The 20,770-nt window shown below is 42.6% G+C and overlaps 1 protein-coding gene across 1 annotated transcript in view; it reads right to left on the bottom strand.

The window, feature by feature from the left end:
• LOC144784011 (maestro heat-like repeat-containing protein family member 2A) overlaps positions 1-13,173 on the bottom strand; it is a 43,390-nt gene extending 30,217 nt beyond the window's left edge. Inside the window, exons 1-9 of the mRNA XM_078662719.1 lie at positions 13,168-13,173; positions 12,454-12,532; positions 11,923-12,036; positions 11,216-11,277; positions 9,295-9,414; positions 6,825-6,932; positions 4,677-4,797; positions 2,511-2,551; positions 2,053-2,194 (exon numbers count right to left, since the gene is read on the bottom strand). Of these exons, the coding sequence (XP_078518845.1) occupies positions 2,053-2,194; positions 2,511-2,551; positions 4,677-4,797; positions 6,825-6,932; positions 9,295-9,414; positions 11,216-11,277; positions 11,923-12,036; positions 12,454-12,532; positions 13,168-13,173 (793 nt within the window). The remainder of the gene's footprint in view (positions 1-2,052; positions 2,195-2,510; positions 2,552-4,676; positions 4,798-6,824; positions 6,933-9,294; positions 9,415-11,215; positions 11,278-11,922; positions 12,037-12,453; positions 12,533-13,167) is intronic.
• Positions 13,174-20,770: the final 7,597 nt, after the last annotated feature.

Below are 20,770 nucleotides of genomic sequence, written 5' to 3'. Positions count from 1 at the left end.
AGATTCTATGCTGACATGCTGACACGAGACGCTGAAGTCCCTGCATGCAGACACTCCAGTTAGCAGTCGTCTGACATTACTTGTGGGTTGTCCACTCGAGACCAAGATGGGGTCCTTTGCTTTCTCACAACAGGTATTGGGGTTTGATCTTTCCTAGGAGGTTCTTGGCTATACTCCAACATACATGCTAGGTACACTTAGGTACATCTAGTTAGGGTTTGCATCGTAGGAGTACGCACTATTAACTTTATGTATTTATATGTCTGCATATATTGGCTATGTTATCACCATGGTAGAATTCTACTTTTTATTTACTCTATTGGTGCTTGTAATCGTCTATATCTGTTTCTGTCTCGTGGTTGTTGCAGCACATGTATTTTATGCTAGAATGACTCTGGTTCAATAAATACTTATTGAAAACACCCCCACCATTTAGTCTGTGTATCTCTCTGAGATAAAGTGAGCACAAGTGACCAAGCAAAAAGTATTGTACTGTTTCCATGATCCCTGAGGGGTCAGGGTTCTCATGTTCGATAGTTGCCAGAAACTATTCTTTCCTTGGTAAGGTTGTGGGGCTTATAGTGGCACTGTGAGCTAGCTGGTCTACATACTAACATATTCTTTGGGGGTGTCTGGAATCAGTCTAGACACCAATCCCTTAGTTTATGTTGTCTAAAACGTGGAGATCCTTTATAGATTTGTAGGAACTATCCGACTAATTCACATAAGTGACATTATAATTTGCAATTAATTCTACCTTAAAAACACAATAAAACACTTCCGCATGATATCTGCTACACAGGCTGAAATATAAATCTTGTTTTTAAGAAAACAAGGGTGACTAACCTTACAGAAATATGTATCAATCAATTTATTAACAACATAATATCACCAACTTTTCTAAATGTTCCTCCATGTGAACTTCTCACATAGTAGGATTCAATTATGCAACATTTAAAACATTACTTTTAACTGCAACATATGGTTGTACCAGAGTTCTAACATTTTCTTTCATATTAATTGCTGTGAAATACCCTGTTCATCCTTAGTCATCACACAAACAATGTTATGCCCGAGTAGACTAATCTAACCTACCATGTACCCTGACTATACCTACTTCTAATACAAACGCAGAGAGAGCGTTTGGTGTTTATAAATGTGTGTGCAAAATCTCTTCTGTATTGAGGCCACCAGGAGTTTTTGTTTCAAGTTTAGTCATTAGAAGAGTTGGTGCTACTGAGTTGTTACAATAAGTCACAATTGAAATAAAAGAAAAGGTGCCAAAACAGGTAGTTCTCTAAAATAATGTTGACCTTGGATATACTGAAGAAATATTTTTTCTATGTTTATGGAATTTTTTGGCACAAATGTACTTTAAAATACTGAATCAAGATGCCGCATTCTTATGTGATCAAGGCTGCGTCTGACAGATGAAGCGCTTCATGGCAGAAGCTTTGTATTAAACTGATTTTTTCGGCAAACCAATGTGTCAACTGCCTTTCTGTTATATGCGGAAGTAACCCAGAACTTGCAAGAAGATACCTGACTCCGTTTCAGTTATTGCCTCATACGGTTTGGAGTATGGCATCGGCCAGCTACAAAGAAAAACTGTGACTATTTCTTTTTTTGCTTCCTTGTACAAGCCTTCAGCCAGACCTCCTCATCTGCTGGTCTAACGTGTCCTATCATTCACATTCTCTTCTGTCCTCCACAGCATACATCATGGGCCAATTCTGCCGTTGGCTAACTTCACTGTGAACAATGGCATTCTGCTTTTTCACAAGGAGCACATCCACACACAAATTATTTTCATTTATTAAGAATGTGACCTTTTGAGACCAAAACCGTATTTTTTATCTTGGTATGAACCTGGCATCATCTCCCACCACAATACAAGTTTATAAAAACGTGAAAAAAACATGAGTGGACAAGGTCTAAAAGCTAGCAGCCAACACCAGACTTAATGGCTTTGTCATTGGTCAATGGTTGTTTGAAATGCCATTAATACTTGTTTAAATTGTGTGCTCACTGGTTCATGCTTTGGGGTCTCACCTTCTAAATATGTTATCAGCGGGGGGATCTTCTTTCTGAGGAGTTTTGCTAGAAATGGGTAATTTGCAGGAATCAGCCGTGCGAGAAGAGCCAAGACTGAAGTTCCCCCTTCGACATCCCAGCGAGGATATGAAGAAATTACCTGAAAACCCACAACAAAATATTCAGAAAGTGATTCTGTCATGAGTTCCTATTCTCTAGACTAAAACTTCTGGAAATGCTACCTTGGTCTCTACGCAGTACTTAGTACCAACCACATTTTGGCTGTTTCTGTTCAATGTAAGTAGCATGTCGTACTGATAACCAATTTACTGGAAATAAAACCATCAAATTCAAAAGGAAAAAAGCTGAGTTGAATTTATGATCTCTATTCGCAGGTTGCATAGAAATGGCAGCAAACAACTTGGGAAGAGGGATCTGGTGGAATATGATGGGGGTGGAATGTGATACTCACTCACCAGCAATCTTATGAAGAGTCTGTGTATTGGAATTTCTTTAGCTGTTTAGGTACAAAAGAACGAAAATATGTCATACTCAATCCATAAATTACTGAGCACTGAGCAATACTTGCCAAAGGAAGACACATGGCTGACACACACACTTAAGACACCCAGTAGTACCTGTAAAGAAGATGATGGGTGATGGGTGGCATTTCAATGAGCCTCTAGCGGTCATGAGGATGCTTTGAAATTCCTGCAAATACTGGCAAAGGCACCCTTACCACTAAGGAGTGCCCAGGGGTGTACAGTACCTTGACAGCCTATGCTGCAATTCTCTTCCTCCCTCCCTTAGTGGTTGCTGTCAAGGAATGAAAGCTGGAGGAGGAGCTACCTAAGCTGCCATGCATAGGTTCCTGCTACAGCTTTCATTGAGGGATAGAAGACTCCAGTGGGATAAGAGAGGATGCGTCATGAGTTGTGGACGTGCTTTACATCCTGAAGGACCATGGAAAAATGGGAGCCATTTTCTGACAGCGGATACCCCAGAAGAAAAGAGGACTCCAGAGCATGTTCTTGGATATCTATTTTCTAATAAGGTTAACGACCTGGGGCAAGCAAGAACAAGCACATATTTTGCCTGTTCGATTCTGCTCAGGACTCCTAACATGAGTGACAAATAAATAGACTATGATACCATCTGCCCAGGTCACTTGCACTTTATCAACACATCCACTGGAAAGTTGAGCGGGTAGAGCTAATTGGAACCCTGGAATTATAGCAATTACAGGTATTCACCACCAGATGCGAATCTCCTTCGTAACCTTGGAGTCAGTCAAAATATTTATTTTCACTTACCATCATTGAGCATGCATCCCTGCTTACAAGTGAGGGCCAATAACTATGTATGGAGCTGAAGTCCCAAATGTTGAACCAGAAACATTGCAGAGACAAATATCATAACTAATAACTCCATGGAGAAATAAAATACATCCCTGTTGCGGTCGGCAAAAGTAACAACACATAAATAGGTACCATACCCAGCAGGGTATGATCAACATACTAGACAGAAGTAACATCATGGAGAGCAAGAATACTCCAAGGTTTGAAGAGGAGCATTAGAGCCCTGAGTAGCCTCATGGTGTGTGGAAACCTGGGACAGTTAGTACATTGCATTTAGGGGGTAGGAGCATTAACCAGACTAAGAGCTGAAACAAACAGGAAAGTCACTTTATGTCTGGCAAACTACAAAAAGTATATAGGGATTATTTAAAAGCCCTTTGTGCCACCTGTGCATCACTTTTTGAGACACACCAGCAGTGCAACCTGCTGTTCCATATTTACAAGGACAGGTAAAGCCACCCTGTGTGGCTTTTAATGCCCTTGTAAATATGGCCCCTTTACATGCAACACTTGGTGTGGAACAGTTGTGCCATGGGTTTTGCTGTGAGATTTCCTGCGCAACACCCAAGGCTTCTGCCGCATTTCCAGATTTACAAGAAATAGTACACCTGGAAATCTGTAAGAATGCTACACCTCCCCGGGGGAGGTATAGGGAGGTGCAACAAGAACACATATTTTTATTTCTCCTCGTTGTTTACCTCTTTCTACGCATACTGCATACTGCAGCACATTTAGGAAGAGGAAATTACCTATTGTGATTGTTTTTGTGCACAAAGGTATGCCTAACTGCATAAAAACAAAGATATGCCTTGGTGCACAAATACAATCATCCCTGTGACACAGCCACCCTTGCACCATGGTACAAGGGTGCCTTCATAGTTGCATGGCAGCTAATTATGCACCAGCACTGGGAGAGCAAAGGGATCCATTATATCATTGTAGATATGAAGCATCCCGGTGCTGCGGAATTAACGCAGCGTGGCACAGCCAAATGGCTTGAGGCACAGCAATTAGTTAATTCCTTATGAATAAGGCTCACAGCGAGCAGCACCATCAGCACAGACACATCTATCGCTAAAAGGAGAGCAATAAATGTTATTTGAAATATTGACACCCACATTCTATAGTAACTCAACCATTACATCCTGAGGTAATGGACTGGTTCTTCAACTCATGCCTGATCATGACAAAGTAAGAGGGGGATCTGGGGAGTGGAGGAGGAAGCATTAACCACCTTCAATGGTAGATCCCACTGTGTCAATGAGTAGGATGCTTAACACTCACCACATTCATGAAAGTTGATGCTTGCTTTCTTATCTACAACAAGTAGCATCTGGCACAGTGCTGGCACAGATGAAGTATAGTCATCTTCCAGCATGTAGCTCAAAATCTCTTTCCAAAATCCCTGCAAGAAAGAGCAGCGAATGTGTTATTAGTATCATTAGCATTTAATAAGGCTGCATTCCCATAGATAAACAGTCATACCCGGTGGGAGGGTTTCTGGTGGGTCTTCTGGAGATGGGGCTACATTTGAATTATCCCCTTCCTGATACCATTCCTTGCTGATGGGGTCCAAGACAGATTGCTGGTATTACACTGATGTAGCACCAACCCTGTTCAATGCTACAATCCATGATTCTATATCCGAGCAATTATTTGCAGAGAATGAGTGCAACATTTATTCTCCAAAAACCCTGTGAGTGAGCTGCTTTGTAAATGATCTCATTATCTGCTGTTATCCTCATAACAATCACAAAACAGAACTATCTTTATAAATGTGCCAGAGTGTGCAAAGCTATGGCTGGGAATGAACGACCCTGTTGATATGAAATATTGGTGCTTGATGTATCAAGTAGCAAATAGGAGATGCAGATTGAGTAGCTATGTTTTGCAATGTGACTGATGTGCCATTCAATCTCGTTTCAAAGTGGCTATTTAGACTATTTTGGAAAACCTGCCTCATTAAAAAAAATGAGGTAGGATTCGACAATCTTCTATGAATGCCGGAAATGCTGGGAATGAGGACTGCACGGGACAGCAGAGCTCTATCCCTGCAGCAGAGGAAACAGACTTTACATCGCGTCTCAAATCACGCTGTGCCTTAACAACTTGGTCCAAACCACTAATAATAATAATAATAATAATAATAATGAGATTTATAAAGCACATAGCTGCGTCAGCTGCGTGTCCCAGCACTGGGGTATCAGTCCTATTATACAGAGTAAGAATATGAATTCCCCTAATCTAAGTTAGCGTGAAAAAACATGTTTTTAAATTCTTGCGATATCGTATTTCAGATTTTTCTTGCCTAAGCCAAAGTGGTAGGGAGTTCCACATCTTGCCTGCCAAGTAGTTGAAGGAATGGCCTCCAATGTGAGCATTTTTGATTCTGGGGATAGATGCAAGAGAGGCATCAGCTGATCTCAGATTTCTTTTAGGAAGATAAGGTGTGATCAGAGGTGAAGATATTTAGGGCCTTTATGATTGAGAATCTTGTGACAATAGCATATGGCTTTGAAATATGCCCAATGCCTTAACGGAAGCCAGAGCAGCATTGGTAGAGCTGGGGCTGATGGTGAGTGTCTAGGCAGATGAAATAGCAGCCAAGCTGCCATATTCTGCACCCACTGTCGTCTTCTTCATCATGTCTGTGACACTCCGCTATAAAGTCCACATTTGTAAAGCGCACAATCACCCGTAAGGGTCTCTAGGCGCTGGGGGCCGTCGGGAAGATTAAGCGAGCTATTGCCCAGAGTCACATGGTGCTGGGCTAACCTGCCGCCGGAGCCGGGGATCGAACCGTGGTCCCCAGATTCCAGCGTCAGTCGCCCTGGCCGCGGCGCCACACCTCTTCCTCCGCGATACAGAACAATGCAGTAATACAGTCTCAACATGATTAAAGACTGGACCACTGTCTTTCTGGCATCTTCTGGCAGGAAGACAAGATGTTTTTAAGGTATTTAAGATCCCAACACATTACCCTGCAAGACTCGTAATTGCTGTACGTGCCCTAATGTGTCTTTTCAATGCATTCCTTTATCAAGCAAGCCAATACAACCACTTCCCTGAAGGAAAGCGTTGTTGAACTAATGTTGTACTTTAAGTCCAACTCTTTCCCTACAGTTGCACAGACTGGAGTTGGAATAGTAAATACTATTCCAAAGTCCAGTGCTTTCCCGAAGGCAAATCATGGTAACGACTTGGGTGAAAAAGGAATGCATTTTAAACATGCATTCATGGTTCAGATCACTATGCGCATATTTCCCACATACAAACATGCAGCAGAGAGAGCTTTACTAAAACATGCTATTATGTGAGTTAGAGGATAATGAAGATAACCTGGGAATTGAGGAGTCTTTGGACATTCTGCAATTTATATTTTGTACACTTCTAGTTTATTGACTCACCTTATTTCACATCCTTCTCACTTACCTCGTCAGTATTTTTATGGCGTAATGCAATTTTATTGAGGAGCTGAAAGATTTGGATGTGGATGGTCTCTTCTTCAACATCAGATTCAGGATCCATTTGACTAATGCCCTGTGAAAATGTGGAAAAGCAAGAGAAGTAAAGTAACATATATTTTCACATCATTTTCACTGTGTTTCTTTTCTCTCCTCATGGAGGGTCAAGAGATTTGAGAGTGAAAACATCACAATTTTCAAATCAAGGTTGTAAGCACAGAGAGAACCTCTTGGCTTAAATTCAAATGTGAAATGAAAACCACTAGCCGCAAACATGTAAATAAAAATGTATAAATGAGGTTATGCACCCATGCTCCGCTCTACAGAGAATAAAAGTATATGGTCATTTGGCGGAGAAGTGTATAGCATTCATATACAGTGAAAATACCGGTGGACTCACTTATAATATGTAAGGTTCTGATGCACTGGGCACTACATCTGACACATTGCACCTCTGGCACCACAAGGTAGTCTCTCTTGCTCACTACAAAGATTGTGATGCCCCATGAGGCCTCCCCTTGCTGCTTGATGGGGAAGTATGTGCTACATTATGGTACTTCTTACACTCAATAAGACAAAACCGGGAACTGCATTTTTGGGAGGCAGTGTTGATATGAAATACTGATTTGAAGTATGTTTGTGCTACTTTGTGTAGAATTTGGTAATTTGCCCTGTTAGGCATTTCAACGATAAAGTGGGGTATGTAACAGGAAGGAGCCCACTAGATAATGTATTATCAGTGAAAAACACAGCTTATCAGTGCATTCGCTGAATGCCCATGTGCCTTGCCCAATCACCCAAGAAATTTCCCAGTTAGCCCCGGCAAAGTCTAAGGGCCAGTTGTCTCACTTAGCCTGGATTGTGTGGTAGGCCTATGTACTGCATGGGAGCACTGCTGTTGAGACGTGTATGGAGCGAGTCCCATTCTCACAGTGTCTGAGCATCTTATTTCTTTGCACTCTTGCCAGTCAACATGTGCATCTGGTTACTAAAATGGGATCTAGGTATTCAAGCACCATTGTTACAATGCGATGCAACATAAGGACAGGCATCTGAATTGTTCCTGGCATGATGCCTCTGGCCTGTGGTAAAAAAAACTATGGACAGTGTCTGGCTCATCTATTAGTTGAGCTTAATGGGAACCCAAGAGTAAGACTAAGCATGGACTGCAGACACTCTGGATTATGGTCAGGCCCCAAGGAGATGGATACCAGACGTCATCAGTGGGGCCCAATCCCCACACATATTACTGAGCATGGACTTGAGTTGTGCATCTTGGTACAACTACTCTGTAACATGGATGCATTGGCCAAGCTTGAGGAAGTCCTACCTGGTTCACAGTGATCAAGAAGGTCATGGCACCTCTGCTGTTATGGAGGAATTGGTGAGACCATAAACCACTGTGGCCTACTCTCCCAGAGACACTGACAAAGCCAAGAATACTGCAGTTTTCAGACACCATGCCACCTGCCATTGCCCATGCTGCCACATATCACCTTCAGCCCCACAAGCACCAGTGAAGAGCACTGATCCAACACCCATTCCTGGCCCCTAGTCAGATGACAGGCGTTTCCTCCAGCTACTAGAGATAGGATCAACGTGTAAGTGCCCAAAGGACTTGAGATGGTCCAAGAAAAGAGAAGAAACAGAAGAAGTGCCCAATACAAAATCATACATGAGGCCCGTGGAAGAGGAGGGCAATGAAGGAGAAAGAGAATAACTAAAGGATATTATCAGACCACTTTCTGAAACTTGTTGTTCACAACAGTGGACGATTTTGCACAACATAAGAGCAGGATAAAAGTTATAAAATTGGCAGAAGGTCCACAGTACGAATCAAACCAGCTGCAATAGTTGAACTTCGGAACAACGACTCCACTTGCAGTTGACATCACTAACTCAGACCCCACAATAGTAAGGGTACACTAGGTTAAACTTTTCACAATAATGGAAAAACCATAGATTGGGTATACTGGAAGAATGACTCGAAGTGAAAGCTATAAGTAAATTCACTTGAGTGGTTTGGTTCACATCATGGGCACCCTGGAATAGCAAGACATGAAGAAAAGGCATGTACAGTGTTGGCACTGATGGGCGGCTGCTGAATTTCAGGTGCAAATGTAAGCAGACAAATGGATAAGGGACACCCATAAAAGTGACGGAGGGAGAAAGACGCACTGGAGTGGAAGTGGGGAACATCAAGCTCAAATGAAGAACATAGAATGTCAAGGTGAGACTATGGGAACTAACGAGAGGGACATGAGGTCTATATTCCACCATCAGGGACAAATATGTGACACTGCTGATGTATATTATATGGCAAAGTAACTACGTTGGGACACAAGGGGGCTAAAAGGTCCACTTATTTCTTGTGTGCTGACTACTGTTGCTGTTCCCTAACACATTCACCTCCCCAAATATGTGCATCTGCCACTTACCTGCTCTTTGATAAGGAGGCTGGTTTTTTTAAGCACATAATCCATCACAGCTCTTCCGTTCACATCATAAAAACCTTTGGCTGTTAAACTGGACATTAAACTTAAAGTGGCAAGAATAACCTGTAATTGAGAAAAAAAGGTAAGCATGGTTAGTGAGAAACCCTTTTGGTGTATGAATAGGAGAAAATCACACATTCCAGTGAGAAAGTAGCAAGGGAGTGTGAGAAAACCATGCATTCTCTCCTTCCTTTTGTCCACAGAGTAGACAGATATACATTTTTATGTGTGGAAAGCCAGTACCTGGATACAACCTTTTAAAGTATGTTGCAAAAAGGGCTATTATGACACTCTGAGAATGAAACTAGAGTCAATTTAATTAAACTGTTTTTACAGAGTGTCTGACTGAAGTGTGATTGAGGGAATATTCAAATATTCCAGGTGGGCTACACCTTCTATAGGTGCCTGAGATTTGATAAAAGATTAAAAAAAAATGCAAAATATGCCTAGGTAGGTTACAACCAACAAAAAAAGCTCTCAGGACCTGATATTGATTACAAAAATGCAAATGAGAATTCAATAGGCTGTGGATTCCACTGCTGAGGGAATTAAAAAAAAACTAGAGTTGTCTGTGGGAAGAATGATGGCCGCTGTCTAACTCCACCTGCAAGATTGAGCAGACATCCCAACACAGACAGCAGATAACAAATGGGTTGCAGTACTTAGAGTTCATTGTCCCACACCTTGTTGTTTGGTTGATCCATATCACTTTCAAGAAGTCGTTTTGGCTCAAGACCGTAAATAGTCACAGTCTCCTGTATCCAGCATTGAGTTAAAATTCACATCCCTAACATGGTTCTGTACGCTGTATATTTGCACAATATGGCCACAATGGCTTCAACTGCCAAAGAATACATCCATGCTTGATTTCTGTGATTCTAACATTTCTAGCAGAGTCCTGTCTCTGATGTTCCTGGTTTAATCTGAAAAATATCTAAGAATAACTTGGTTTATATCGTGCCCTGATGTTAAAAATGACAAACCCAATACACCTCTCAAAGAGAATCCAATAGAGACAAAGTTTTGGCAATACAGCCTTTTGTTCGTTATCAAAAGAAAACAGCTTTGTTGATTTTCCTTTGTGCCTATGTTCTGTGCTTGCTAACATGCTGAACATGGTGATTCTGATACTGAGTTACTTGCTTTCTCCATGGCACTGAAGTTAGGCACATTGTGGACATACATGGCATCAAGAAAGTCACATATATTCCAATTTCTACATAAAATACATCTTTTATATCACAATCAGACTTTTCAAACGTGCACATTGAATATTATCCTGTATTATCGATTCACGTTTGGTGAGATTTCGCTGAGACATAGCCAAATATTATTCTTGATACAGACATTTGAAATACTTTACACCACGGTTGTTAAAGATTTGAGGAGATATTAATATTCTGAACTTCAAAACCCCTTATTTGATCATCAACATTCTCCTCCTCAGTGAGGGGTATTACAGATCAACTCAATGTGAAATACAGACCACATATGTTAATAGCATACACAAACTTTCTTTTAACACACATTTATTAAACAATTAGGGATCAGCAACCTCTGGGATTGGGTCTGAAAATAATGCATTGACACAGACTAGGGCAGGAAAACTGGGATATGTCCACTTGGACAGGGAGACAATGGAACAGAAGACACACTGAACTGACAGAAATGGCTGGAGGTTGCATGACCCAACACCTCCACTGAAGACTTGCCTTGGAGAAAGTCAACAGATTGTGGTGTGCAAACCACAGCTCTGAGTCCATGTAAGTAGGACTACTGCACTATGCAAAAACTGCATAACTTAATTAGATTGAGTTGCTAATTATGAAAGTGCTTTAACACACGTATAATAGCTTGATGGTACCTTGCGATTGTCATCCTCAAGCACGTGACGGACAGCATCCAGATAAAAGGCACCTTCTGAATCTATTAAATAAAGCCATACACCAAATGTTCATAACACATAGATATTGACTTTGTCTATTAAGATCAAGATTAATACATAAGTAGTGAAGTTTCAACTATCAACTATGATTACCACCCTGAGGGTCCTGTCTTTCAGTTTTGGTTTATGAGTCTGTGACTGTGAGCCCCATGGGGCTATCAATGCCTTCCTGTTTCGCCGTGCATGTCTGTGTCATCATGTACCACTGAGCGTGTCTGTGTCGACCTGCTCCATATTTTATTTCCCTTTTTGTTCCTGTCCAGTGTCTATGTCAGGATCGGTTTTCACAGTGTCCCTGTCCCATTAATGGCTCACAATGGGAACAATTAACCGAAAAGAAAACAGTGGCACTCCTTTATTTCTTCACCATGATTCACATAATTGAAGTTGATGTAAGCAAGCCTTTATTCGTAAATTGCAGTGCTCTACCAGGAAAAGTTGGCAGTTAATGTAGCTGAAGAATATAAAATTTAAGTATTTTGCTTATAGCTGCACCATGTTGGACAAGTAAGGGAGTAAGTTGGGAATACAACTTAGGGCTCCGGATTCTATGACAAGCATTATATCCCTTTAACTATTCTCCCTGCCTAAAACACACACTGCCACCCACCCACTGACAGTCTTACCAGTTTCCGAAAGGAGCTTGCAGAGCAGCTGTAATGTTGTGGCACGGGACTCTGCACCTATCTGCATCAAGCTACTTTCGAAATATTTATGGACCTCACTAGAGTGAGAATGGGCTGCAAGAGTAAAGTGAAAAGAAAAAATAGACATAATTGAAAAATAACACAACATAAAATTATGCAAGAAGGAACTCAACGCCGGGGAGCAGCCCATCAAGGCCATTCTTCAACGCATGTCCAGGAGGTATGTTATTAATGGTATGCAACATTTAATTATGATCTTACGAGCACATGGTACTCATGTGACTACTATAGCTGTATATAGTAAACTGGGCACCATATTCCAGTAGCAAGCCAACCAATGTACTGGGTGAGGAGATAAATACTGAAGCAATAGTATATTTTAAGACGATCAAGTTACGTGCAGGGCAGTGTACAGAAATTAATGTTACAGAGGACCTGATCCCTAGTAAAGGCCAATATATACTTGCAGTATCACAAATATATACATACATACATTTATGACCAACTCACCCAGTGACAGGATAATAGCCGTGGACAACTTGAGTGGCTCTTCTGTTTCATCGGAAAACCCACTTGAGGGTGTGCAGATCTGCCAATAACAAAGCCATAATAAATAATAATGGAAGCTAGGCTATCTGAAAGCCAATCCCATACATCCAGACAGCAAATAACTTCCAGTGGGGGAATGATAGCATAGGAGTTTGTCAGGACTTGTGGGGCCATGATCCATACCACGCTACAGTAAAATTAATTGTGTGGAATACAGCATATTCAGGGTGCCCGATATTAGTGGAAGTGCAAATTCTCAGATACCACTCTAAGATGGATGCCTTAGTTTCCTATGGTTTTAGGATAGTTTGTAGACTCAGAAGTCTGGCGAGATTGCAGAAGGTAGTGGTACTTAATGCTTTTAACAAAGTTTGCACTAGTGGCGGCTATTCAACGTAATCAAGACGAAGGCTGTTGTTACCCTTCATCTTGGTTTATCTCTGGGGACGGTAAAGCTGTTCCCCTTTTGCGTCCTACGGTTTCTGGCCAGCATAGTGGGTTGCATGCTTTTCAGAGCAGGCCTTTTTTGCTTCACTTTTTGCCCATTTTGCGTCCCAGGTCTCTAGTCAGCAGAGTGGGGAGCGAGTGTTTCTGTCAGTGGCTTCATTAGGGCCTTTTTCTGTTCTCGCCGCCACTTGCTGTTTCTGCTGTACCACTTCATTTTTTTTTCTTTACCGGCATTCAGTTCTCGCACTTTGGCCCTCATCAGAGATGCTTGTCTTTTGTTTCCCATTCATTCCAGATTCCACGTGCCAGCATTGCTATTTGGAATTTTATGCTTATGGCCGTCAAGTTGTGCACCTGTTTTCAGAGGGCCTTCTTATATGTGGACTGGGGTCTTGAATGCTTCAAGTTTGGATTGTAAGGATATTCCAGAAATGTTGTGTATTTGGATTATTTGAACTAAATTGTGGGGTAGTTTCTGCACATATTGACTTTAGGAACCTTAGTGGGATAAATACTGAATTTCCTTGATTGATGGCATTAATCAAATGCATATGATATAGCCTTATTATTATTAAATATATAGATTTAAGATTGGGTGTACTGTTGTTGGGAATGTCATGAAGAGTCCAGTATATGTTATATAGTAAAGTTTAACTGGACAATTGAACCTCCGAGATAAGCTTTGTTAGTATTATGTATCTGTTGTAAACCATTGTTATTGGGTACAGCTTTTTTCTTTCAGGTCTCCATCCTTGGTGTTCCCCCTGGGTCCCTTCCCTTTCCCTGTCACTCTGTTCCTCTGTTACCTATTATCAGAGCCAGAGCTGCCGGGAGGCAGACTTATGGGTGGTTCTTGCAGAGGAGCTCTCAACACTGGCAGATTTATATCCATTGTCTTCTTTCTTTGCATCCTAGAAGCAAATTGGTTCACATAGGATTTTTATGGATTATAATTTAATAATTTATGCAAGAGAGTTCCCAAATGTTGCCCTTTAAAAACACTCCTACTATAAATTGGATTAAGGTAGAAACTTTATTTGTTACAATATGTTACACAGGAAATGTCTGTCGCCTCCCACTGAAATACTTTGTTTGTCCTCATGTGTATACTTACCAGGTGATGCAGGACGGCAAGCACAGTTGGCACAGTTCCATTCAGCGCTCTGCAACTCTTAGTAACAGCTGCCTTGATGCATAACTCAAGGGTCTGCAAGGAGATAAGAAAATTGAGATGAGGCCAAAGGGCAGTTTGTGCAAAGGATGATGGTCAGTGGTGAATTACAAACTTCAAAGTGTAAATTCTGTCTGAATGCAAGAGTGAGTTGGTGTGCGAATGAGCTCTCTTGTGTACTAATTCTAAACACATATGACCACAAGTAGATTTTGACAGATGACCGTGCTTATGTCCCTTTTTTTCTTTCCTGGTTGCTCTGTTTTCTTGACTCACAGTGCCTTAAGATCTCTCAGATCCACGTAGTGATTTCTGTAGAGGTTATCTGTTGGAGTCAGATGTTGGATTTTAGTCCATCAAGGAACCAGAAGAGAACATGTTCAGCAGTTAACAGGGGCATGCCCTAACACATGTAGCCTAGACTCACTTGTCATCGTAGGCCCTGTATTCTTAGCCACTGTTGATGATGGCCCTTGCCTTGGTTGTCCTAGTTCTCTTGGTTGTCTGCAACTCCTTCTTCTTATGGCACTGTCTAGATCCTCTTGGCCATCTTAGTCCCTTCCTTCATGGCCTTGGTCTTCCTGCTCCTGGTCTTCCTGCTGGTCTTGGTCTTAATGGTACCCATCAGTTTTCTTGATCTCTCTTTCCTTTTCAAATCATCATTCTGCCTTTGCTTTTCCTGTCCCTAGTTCTCCTGATGCGTGTCCCGTTGTGATTCCCTTGATGGCTGTGTCCTCTTGGTAGACCTGGTAATCCTAGTGCTCCTGGACTTCCTGGTTGCCCTGGTCCCTCTACTCCTCTTGGTCATTATCCTCTTGCTGGTCTTCCACCTATAGGTTTTCCTCTTCATGCTCCTGGTTTACCAGGTCTTCCTTTTAATAGTTCTCCTAATCTTCGTATTGATTTTCATCTTCTCCTTTTTCTAAGTCTCTTCCTCCTGATCATCCTCTTATTCTTCTTTCCCTTCTGTCAACTCATATTTTCCTCAAAATCATCCTCCTGGTCTTCATCTACATATTCTTGGTCCTGGTCTTCTAGGTATTGGTCATTAGCCATAAGTAGCCCTTATCCTCCTGAGATCCTACTTCTGTTAAAAGGATTATCTTTACCATGGTGCTTATTGCTGTGTCCCTCCTAGTTGTTCTTCTGGTGCTCTTGCCCTGGTGTTCTTCAATCTTTTCATTCTTCTGGTCCCAGTCCTGCTGGTCCTCATGATCTTCATTGTCCTTATGTTCATGGTCCAGCTAATCTTGGTCATCCTCTTCCTGGTCCTCTGGATCCTCTGGTGCTGTTACTCCTAGCAATCCTGGTGTTGGTCCTCAGGTTGTTCATGGTGGTCATGGTGGTGGCTGCTGTTCTGGACCTCCTAGCCTCCGCTTTCTCTTTGTGGTCTTCTTCCTCTTACTGGTCTCCCTCCTCCTGGTTTTCCTCCTTATTTCCCTAGTCCTCTTAGAAATCCTTTTCCTATTCTTCCTGGTCTTGATCCTCTTGGTTATCCTAGTTCTTGGACATGGTATTGGTCCCCTGTTGGTTCAAGTTTTCCAAATCCTTCTGGTGGTCCTGGAGTTTCTAAACTTCTTGGCTGTCCTGGACCCTCACCTCCCCTTCTACTCATCCTCATGGCCATCTTCCTCCTCCTCATTCTGTGTAGGGTCTTCACAGTGGTGTAGGTTCTCCATGTTGACCTGCCCATCTTCTTCCTTCTTGTTCTGGTGGTACTGGTCCTCCTGATGAGCCTCCTTTTCCAATTGCACATCCTTCTTCTCCATTTCATTCCATTCCAAAGTAGCTTTATTCGAAGTATACTCATAAAAGCACAAAACAAACAACATTTAGATACAGTTAAAAATGCCTTGGCTGGATAGATAAAAATGTTTGATAAAACTTAGATCTCAGAGCAAATGGACGAGATAAAAGTTACACCCAGTTAAAATAATCAATCACATTCAGTGGCCAGGCTAGGGAAGTTCAAATTAATGCTCACCAAAAAATTACCCAGATTTAGGTTTCAGCCTTATAGCCCACGCCCATCCTAGGTATTTGGCTACCGCTATTGTGATAAATGGTAAAGTGCTGGTGCGCATAAGCCTTTCCGCTTCGGCGCACCTAAATGTGCAAAGTAGTTTGCACACTGGAGCCAGCCAAACTCGCCTAGGGAGTGCATAGGCGGGACAGGCAATAAGCAGGTGGGCAACTGTTTTGCTATGACTCCCACAGGCAGGACAGATGTTATCACTTGTGGGAGTCCACCTGGACATAAGGGACTTTAAAGGTAAGGAGCCGGCCCTGAGTTGGAAGTAAAGCTCCCTATCTCTTGGCCTGGTGATATTATCCCAATAGGATTCTAATCTGGGTGTGAGTTTTGTTTCTAAGAAGATTCCCACCATAGAAGATGAGTCAGAGTTACTCCAAGCATTAAAAGCAGCCCACTCCCAATACTTCTCTTTTAGGATGTTTTCAGAGGGAAGCCTCTAATGGGTTCTCCCATAGCATTCTCATTCCCAGGCCAATCAGGCTATTCCTAACACCTCTTAACCAACCAATTTTATGGAAGGCATCAGATATTATTACATCCAGAAAACCTGAGGCATATGATGAGAGTTCATGTGTTGTTCACAACCTGCGCCAATATAAAATCGGACGCAACTTGGCGACATCAATAATAGCTTTTCTACCCAAATCATATCTAAGTGGCTTAAGAGGGGTGCTTTTTGAGAGATTGGTAATGCTACAGAGGAACTTATTTTCAGAAAGAGTTAAAGGTGCTGCTTTCTCAAACACCCATTATTCGGCGCCATAAAGAGCGGAGCTAACAGATTTAGATTCATAAACTTGTAGGACTGGTCTAATTGTTTTTTTAGAGACCTTTTATGCTCCAGACTTAAAACTCCCGTAACTTGTCGATGTTTCAGGGCTGCTAAATCGATATGGCAGTCCCACTTAAGTTTCTTCTCTAACTGTATACCCAAATAGGTAAAAGCCCTGACCAGTTCAAGTGGTTGTTTATTCATAAAAACCCTCCCTTTAAAACTTCGATGCGGATTAAAAGCCATGAATTTTTGCTTTTGACACATTAACTTCCAGGCCTCGAGCAGCACAAAAATCTTCAAAAATTGATAGAGCTCACTGGAGGCCACTAGGATTCTTGGAAATAATTAATGTGTCATCTGCAAACATTAAAATCGGAATTTTTAGACCTGCTAGAGAAGGGGCATCTGTATTCACTGGCAACAAGCGGTCCACTATTCCATTAATATACAAAGAGAATAACGTTGGTGCCATGGTACCGCCTTGCCGTACCCCTCGTTCAACCGGAAACTGGGTGGTGACCCTACCCTGCCCTCCCCAGCGGATTCTAGCATGATTGCCTCGTGCAGCCTCATTACGAAGGTTAGGATCTCGTCCGAAAGGCCTAATTCCCTCAACGTCACCCATAACTGGGAACGGGGGACAAGGTCAAAAGCTGAACGTAGATCGACAAAGGCAGCATAAAGGCGGCCCTTGCCCAATGTCACAGTCTTCTACTATGAAAGAATAAAATGAATGACTTGATCAATGGTGCTAGTGTATTTAAGGAAACCCTCTTGGAATGGGGGCAATATACTATTCTCTTCAATCCAGTCTAAGATTTTGTTCAGGATCAACCTCCCAACTACCTTCCGAATTGTATCCATCAAGCTGATAGGTCTGTAGTTCCCTGGTTGAGTTTTATCTCCTTTTTTATATACTGGAATTATCACGGCCCCTTTCCAGGAAACCGGGATCGGGGCACCCTGGGCCGTTGCATTTGCCATCAACAAGATGTATCTACCCCATCGTATTTTGTTATAGAGGAACACATCCGCAGGGACACCATCGGGTCCTGGCGCTCTACCTCCAGCAACTGCACTAAGAGCTGCTAAAACGTCTTTGTCATTAAAAGCCTCATCAGTATAAAAACATAACTAACTTCTTCCATTTGATAATCTAAAGGGTTACGCACATATTGGGGCCCAAAGTAATTAACCCATCCTTCATGAGAGACATGAATTAGCGGCTGATCAGGTTGACCCCTCTGCCTCACTTAATGATATTCCAGACTAATTTGGTATTATTCTGCAAATTAGCTTCTATAGGTCCTGCCATCTAAGCTCATCCCATAGGCACTTGGCTTTATGGATAGCTTTTTTGTATTCATATCTTGCAGTACGGACAGTACCCATTTCCCCAACCCTGATAGCATTGCCAAGGGCAATTCTTGCTTGCCTACATTCATTGTTATACCACCGAAAAGGTTTGGAGTCAGCTAGTTTCTGGCTTCTATGGCGCTTAATAAAGTGGCTACTTGTACTTCTTCTCCTCTTTGGCCTCCTGGTTCTGGTCCTTCTGGTCTACTTCATTCTACTTATTTTCCTGGTTTTACTGATCCTCCTCTTTGTCTTAGGCATGCTGGGCCTTATGTCCTTGGGGTCTCAGTCATCCTGGTCGACTGTGGTTTTTGGCTGCCTGATCCTCCAGGTTTTTCCATGGTCCTCCTGCTATTGCTTTCTCTTCATTATCTTGGAAATCCAGTTCCGTGTGTTCCTAATCCTACTAGTGATCTTGGTCCTCCTCCTCCTCCTCCTCCTCCATTCAGTTGTACTGAACTTTTTGGAGAGTCTTGTTCCCTTGTCCTCCTCTTCTGTTTGACCTCCCTTTCACCCTCCTGATTCTCCCTGTTCATCCTACAGGTCCTCTAGTTATCTGCCTGCTTCTCCAAGTGATCCACACTCCACTAATGTAGTCTCATCCAAAGTCAGCAAAATACACCCTCAAGCCAAAGGGCACACTTAGATGTAGCATGGGTGTATGAACACTATTGGAAATATATTTTCCCATTTTTTCCTGTTAGATAGTAAAATACAGACATAATTGGGGTGCTCCTCTAAAATGTGGATCCATGTATGCGCCGCTACATCTGTTTCACTATTAACAGTTGTGGACCAGGATTGCTCAATGTCCCTCTTGCACCCCTGCACACTGTGAACCATGGGAGTACAGAGGAGCCTAAAAGTATAGTGTTCGCTTATGAGAATCAAAGGCAACGTGGAGGCAGGAGCTGCAACACAGAAGATGGGTGACGACTAAAAGCAGTTTTAGGAACACATTTAGCTACACAGATGCTACTGAGGAGAATTATCACCTGCAATGAAGGCTTGTAAGACTCATTGGGGGAACAACCTCAAATTATGTATATGGTCAATATGCCATACAACAAAATTCTGTCATGTTTTTATGTTTGTAGCTGGTATTCAAATTTTTATTACAAGTGGAGACTGTCAAAAGAAGGACTTGTAAGGAAATTTGAACATCCTGTCCTTTTAACTGTAAGTGCTCAGACCTAGCAGAAACTGTTCCACTTAGAGCCTCAACATTAATCTACAATTCTCAAGCCTTAAAAACAATAGTTCTGTGGAAATGAAAATTGGCAGATTGGAGACATAATAATTCTAATAGTGTGTCCACCAAGGTCTACGGCACTCTAGCTTTTTCAGCTAATACAGTTTGCACGTCTCTAACTACGGACTCTTTCCTTTGCTAATAATTCCAACACATTATTGATTACCAACATGATACATTTCCAGTGCTCCTCTTAAGACTTCACTGTTTTACCTGTATGTTCGGTCACCAGGAGTGCAATGCAAAGTCATGGGGCTCCTTAGTGACTCGCAGGGTAAACAAACATTGCCGCCATTTCCCGCCGCACTCTGAGGCCACGCCCCTTTCACGAGGCCATGCCCCCGGAGTACTTAAACCGCGAAAAGCAAGCATCTGGTCAGAAGACCTTTTCTCCTGAGGCGGAAAGCCGGGAGCTACAGGCACGAGCACTTGCTCATTTTTTAAATACTTTGAGAGTCACAATAACTTGTATTTTGGTTGAAATAACGATCTGACAAACCTGTGTGAATGCGTGTGTGTTGATTTAAAAAACCTCACCTTACCACAGCTCCACTCACCCGCCCACAGCCTCACAGCGGATCTTAGCGCTGCAGAGGACTCGCAGGGTAAACAAACATTGCCGCCATTTCCCGCCGCACTCTGAGGCCACGCCCCTTTCACGAGGCCACGTCCCTCTGCCGAGACCTCCTCTCTGTATAAAATATGTGCATATACCGAACGCGCAGCGGGCGAGCGCAGCGGGCGAGCGCAGCGGGCGCGACGTTTGCGCGCCGAAGGCGCGCCTAAGGCAAGCCCGTCTGCGCCCGTCCGCGCCAGCTCCGGGCCTAGGGCCATCCATACTGGCAGTACCTTACCAGCCCCGAGAATCACATGGACCAGCACACAGCTACTAGACCTAAGTAAGACAGCCTGCTCGTCTCCCCTCACTTGTAGCTTTCCTCTATCTTGCCCCTTCCGGCACAAATGTCCTAATTGTCCTTTCTCCCTCTGCCCCGACTGGTCTTGTACCAGAAACAGCACACCAGCAACTAAGCAACCCCCCCCCCCACCAACTCCTACTCCATGGGTTTGGTTAATTGTCGCTCTCTACCCAGCCATGCCAACGACATCTGGCTTTTACTGTCCACCTCATCCTGGGACGCACTGTCCCTAACAGAGACTTGGATTAAAGACTCCTCCAATCCTGATATCGCCCTAGCTCTTCCCACTGACTACAGTTTCACAGGACTCAGCCGTGAAGGC

The sequence above is a fragment of the Lissotriton helveticus genome, chromosome 10, assembly GCF_964261635.1.
Source record: "Lissotriton helveticus chromosome 10, aLisHel1.1, whole genome shotgun sequence".
NCBI lineage: Eukaryota > Metazoa > Chordata > Amphibia > Caudata > Salamandridae > Lissotriton > Lissotriton helveticus.
The sequence above is the reverse complement of the archived record's forward strand: the minus strand, read 5'-3'. Positions and strand labels throughout refer to the sequence as shown.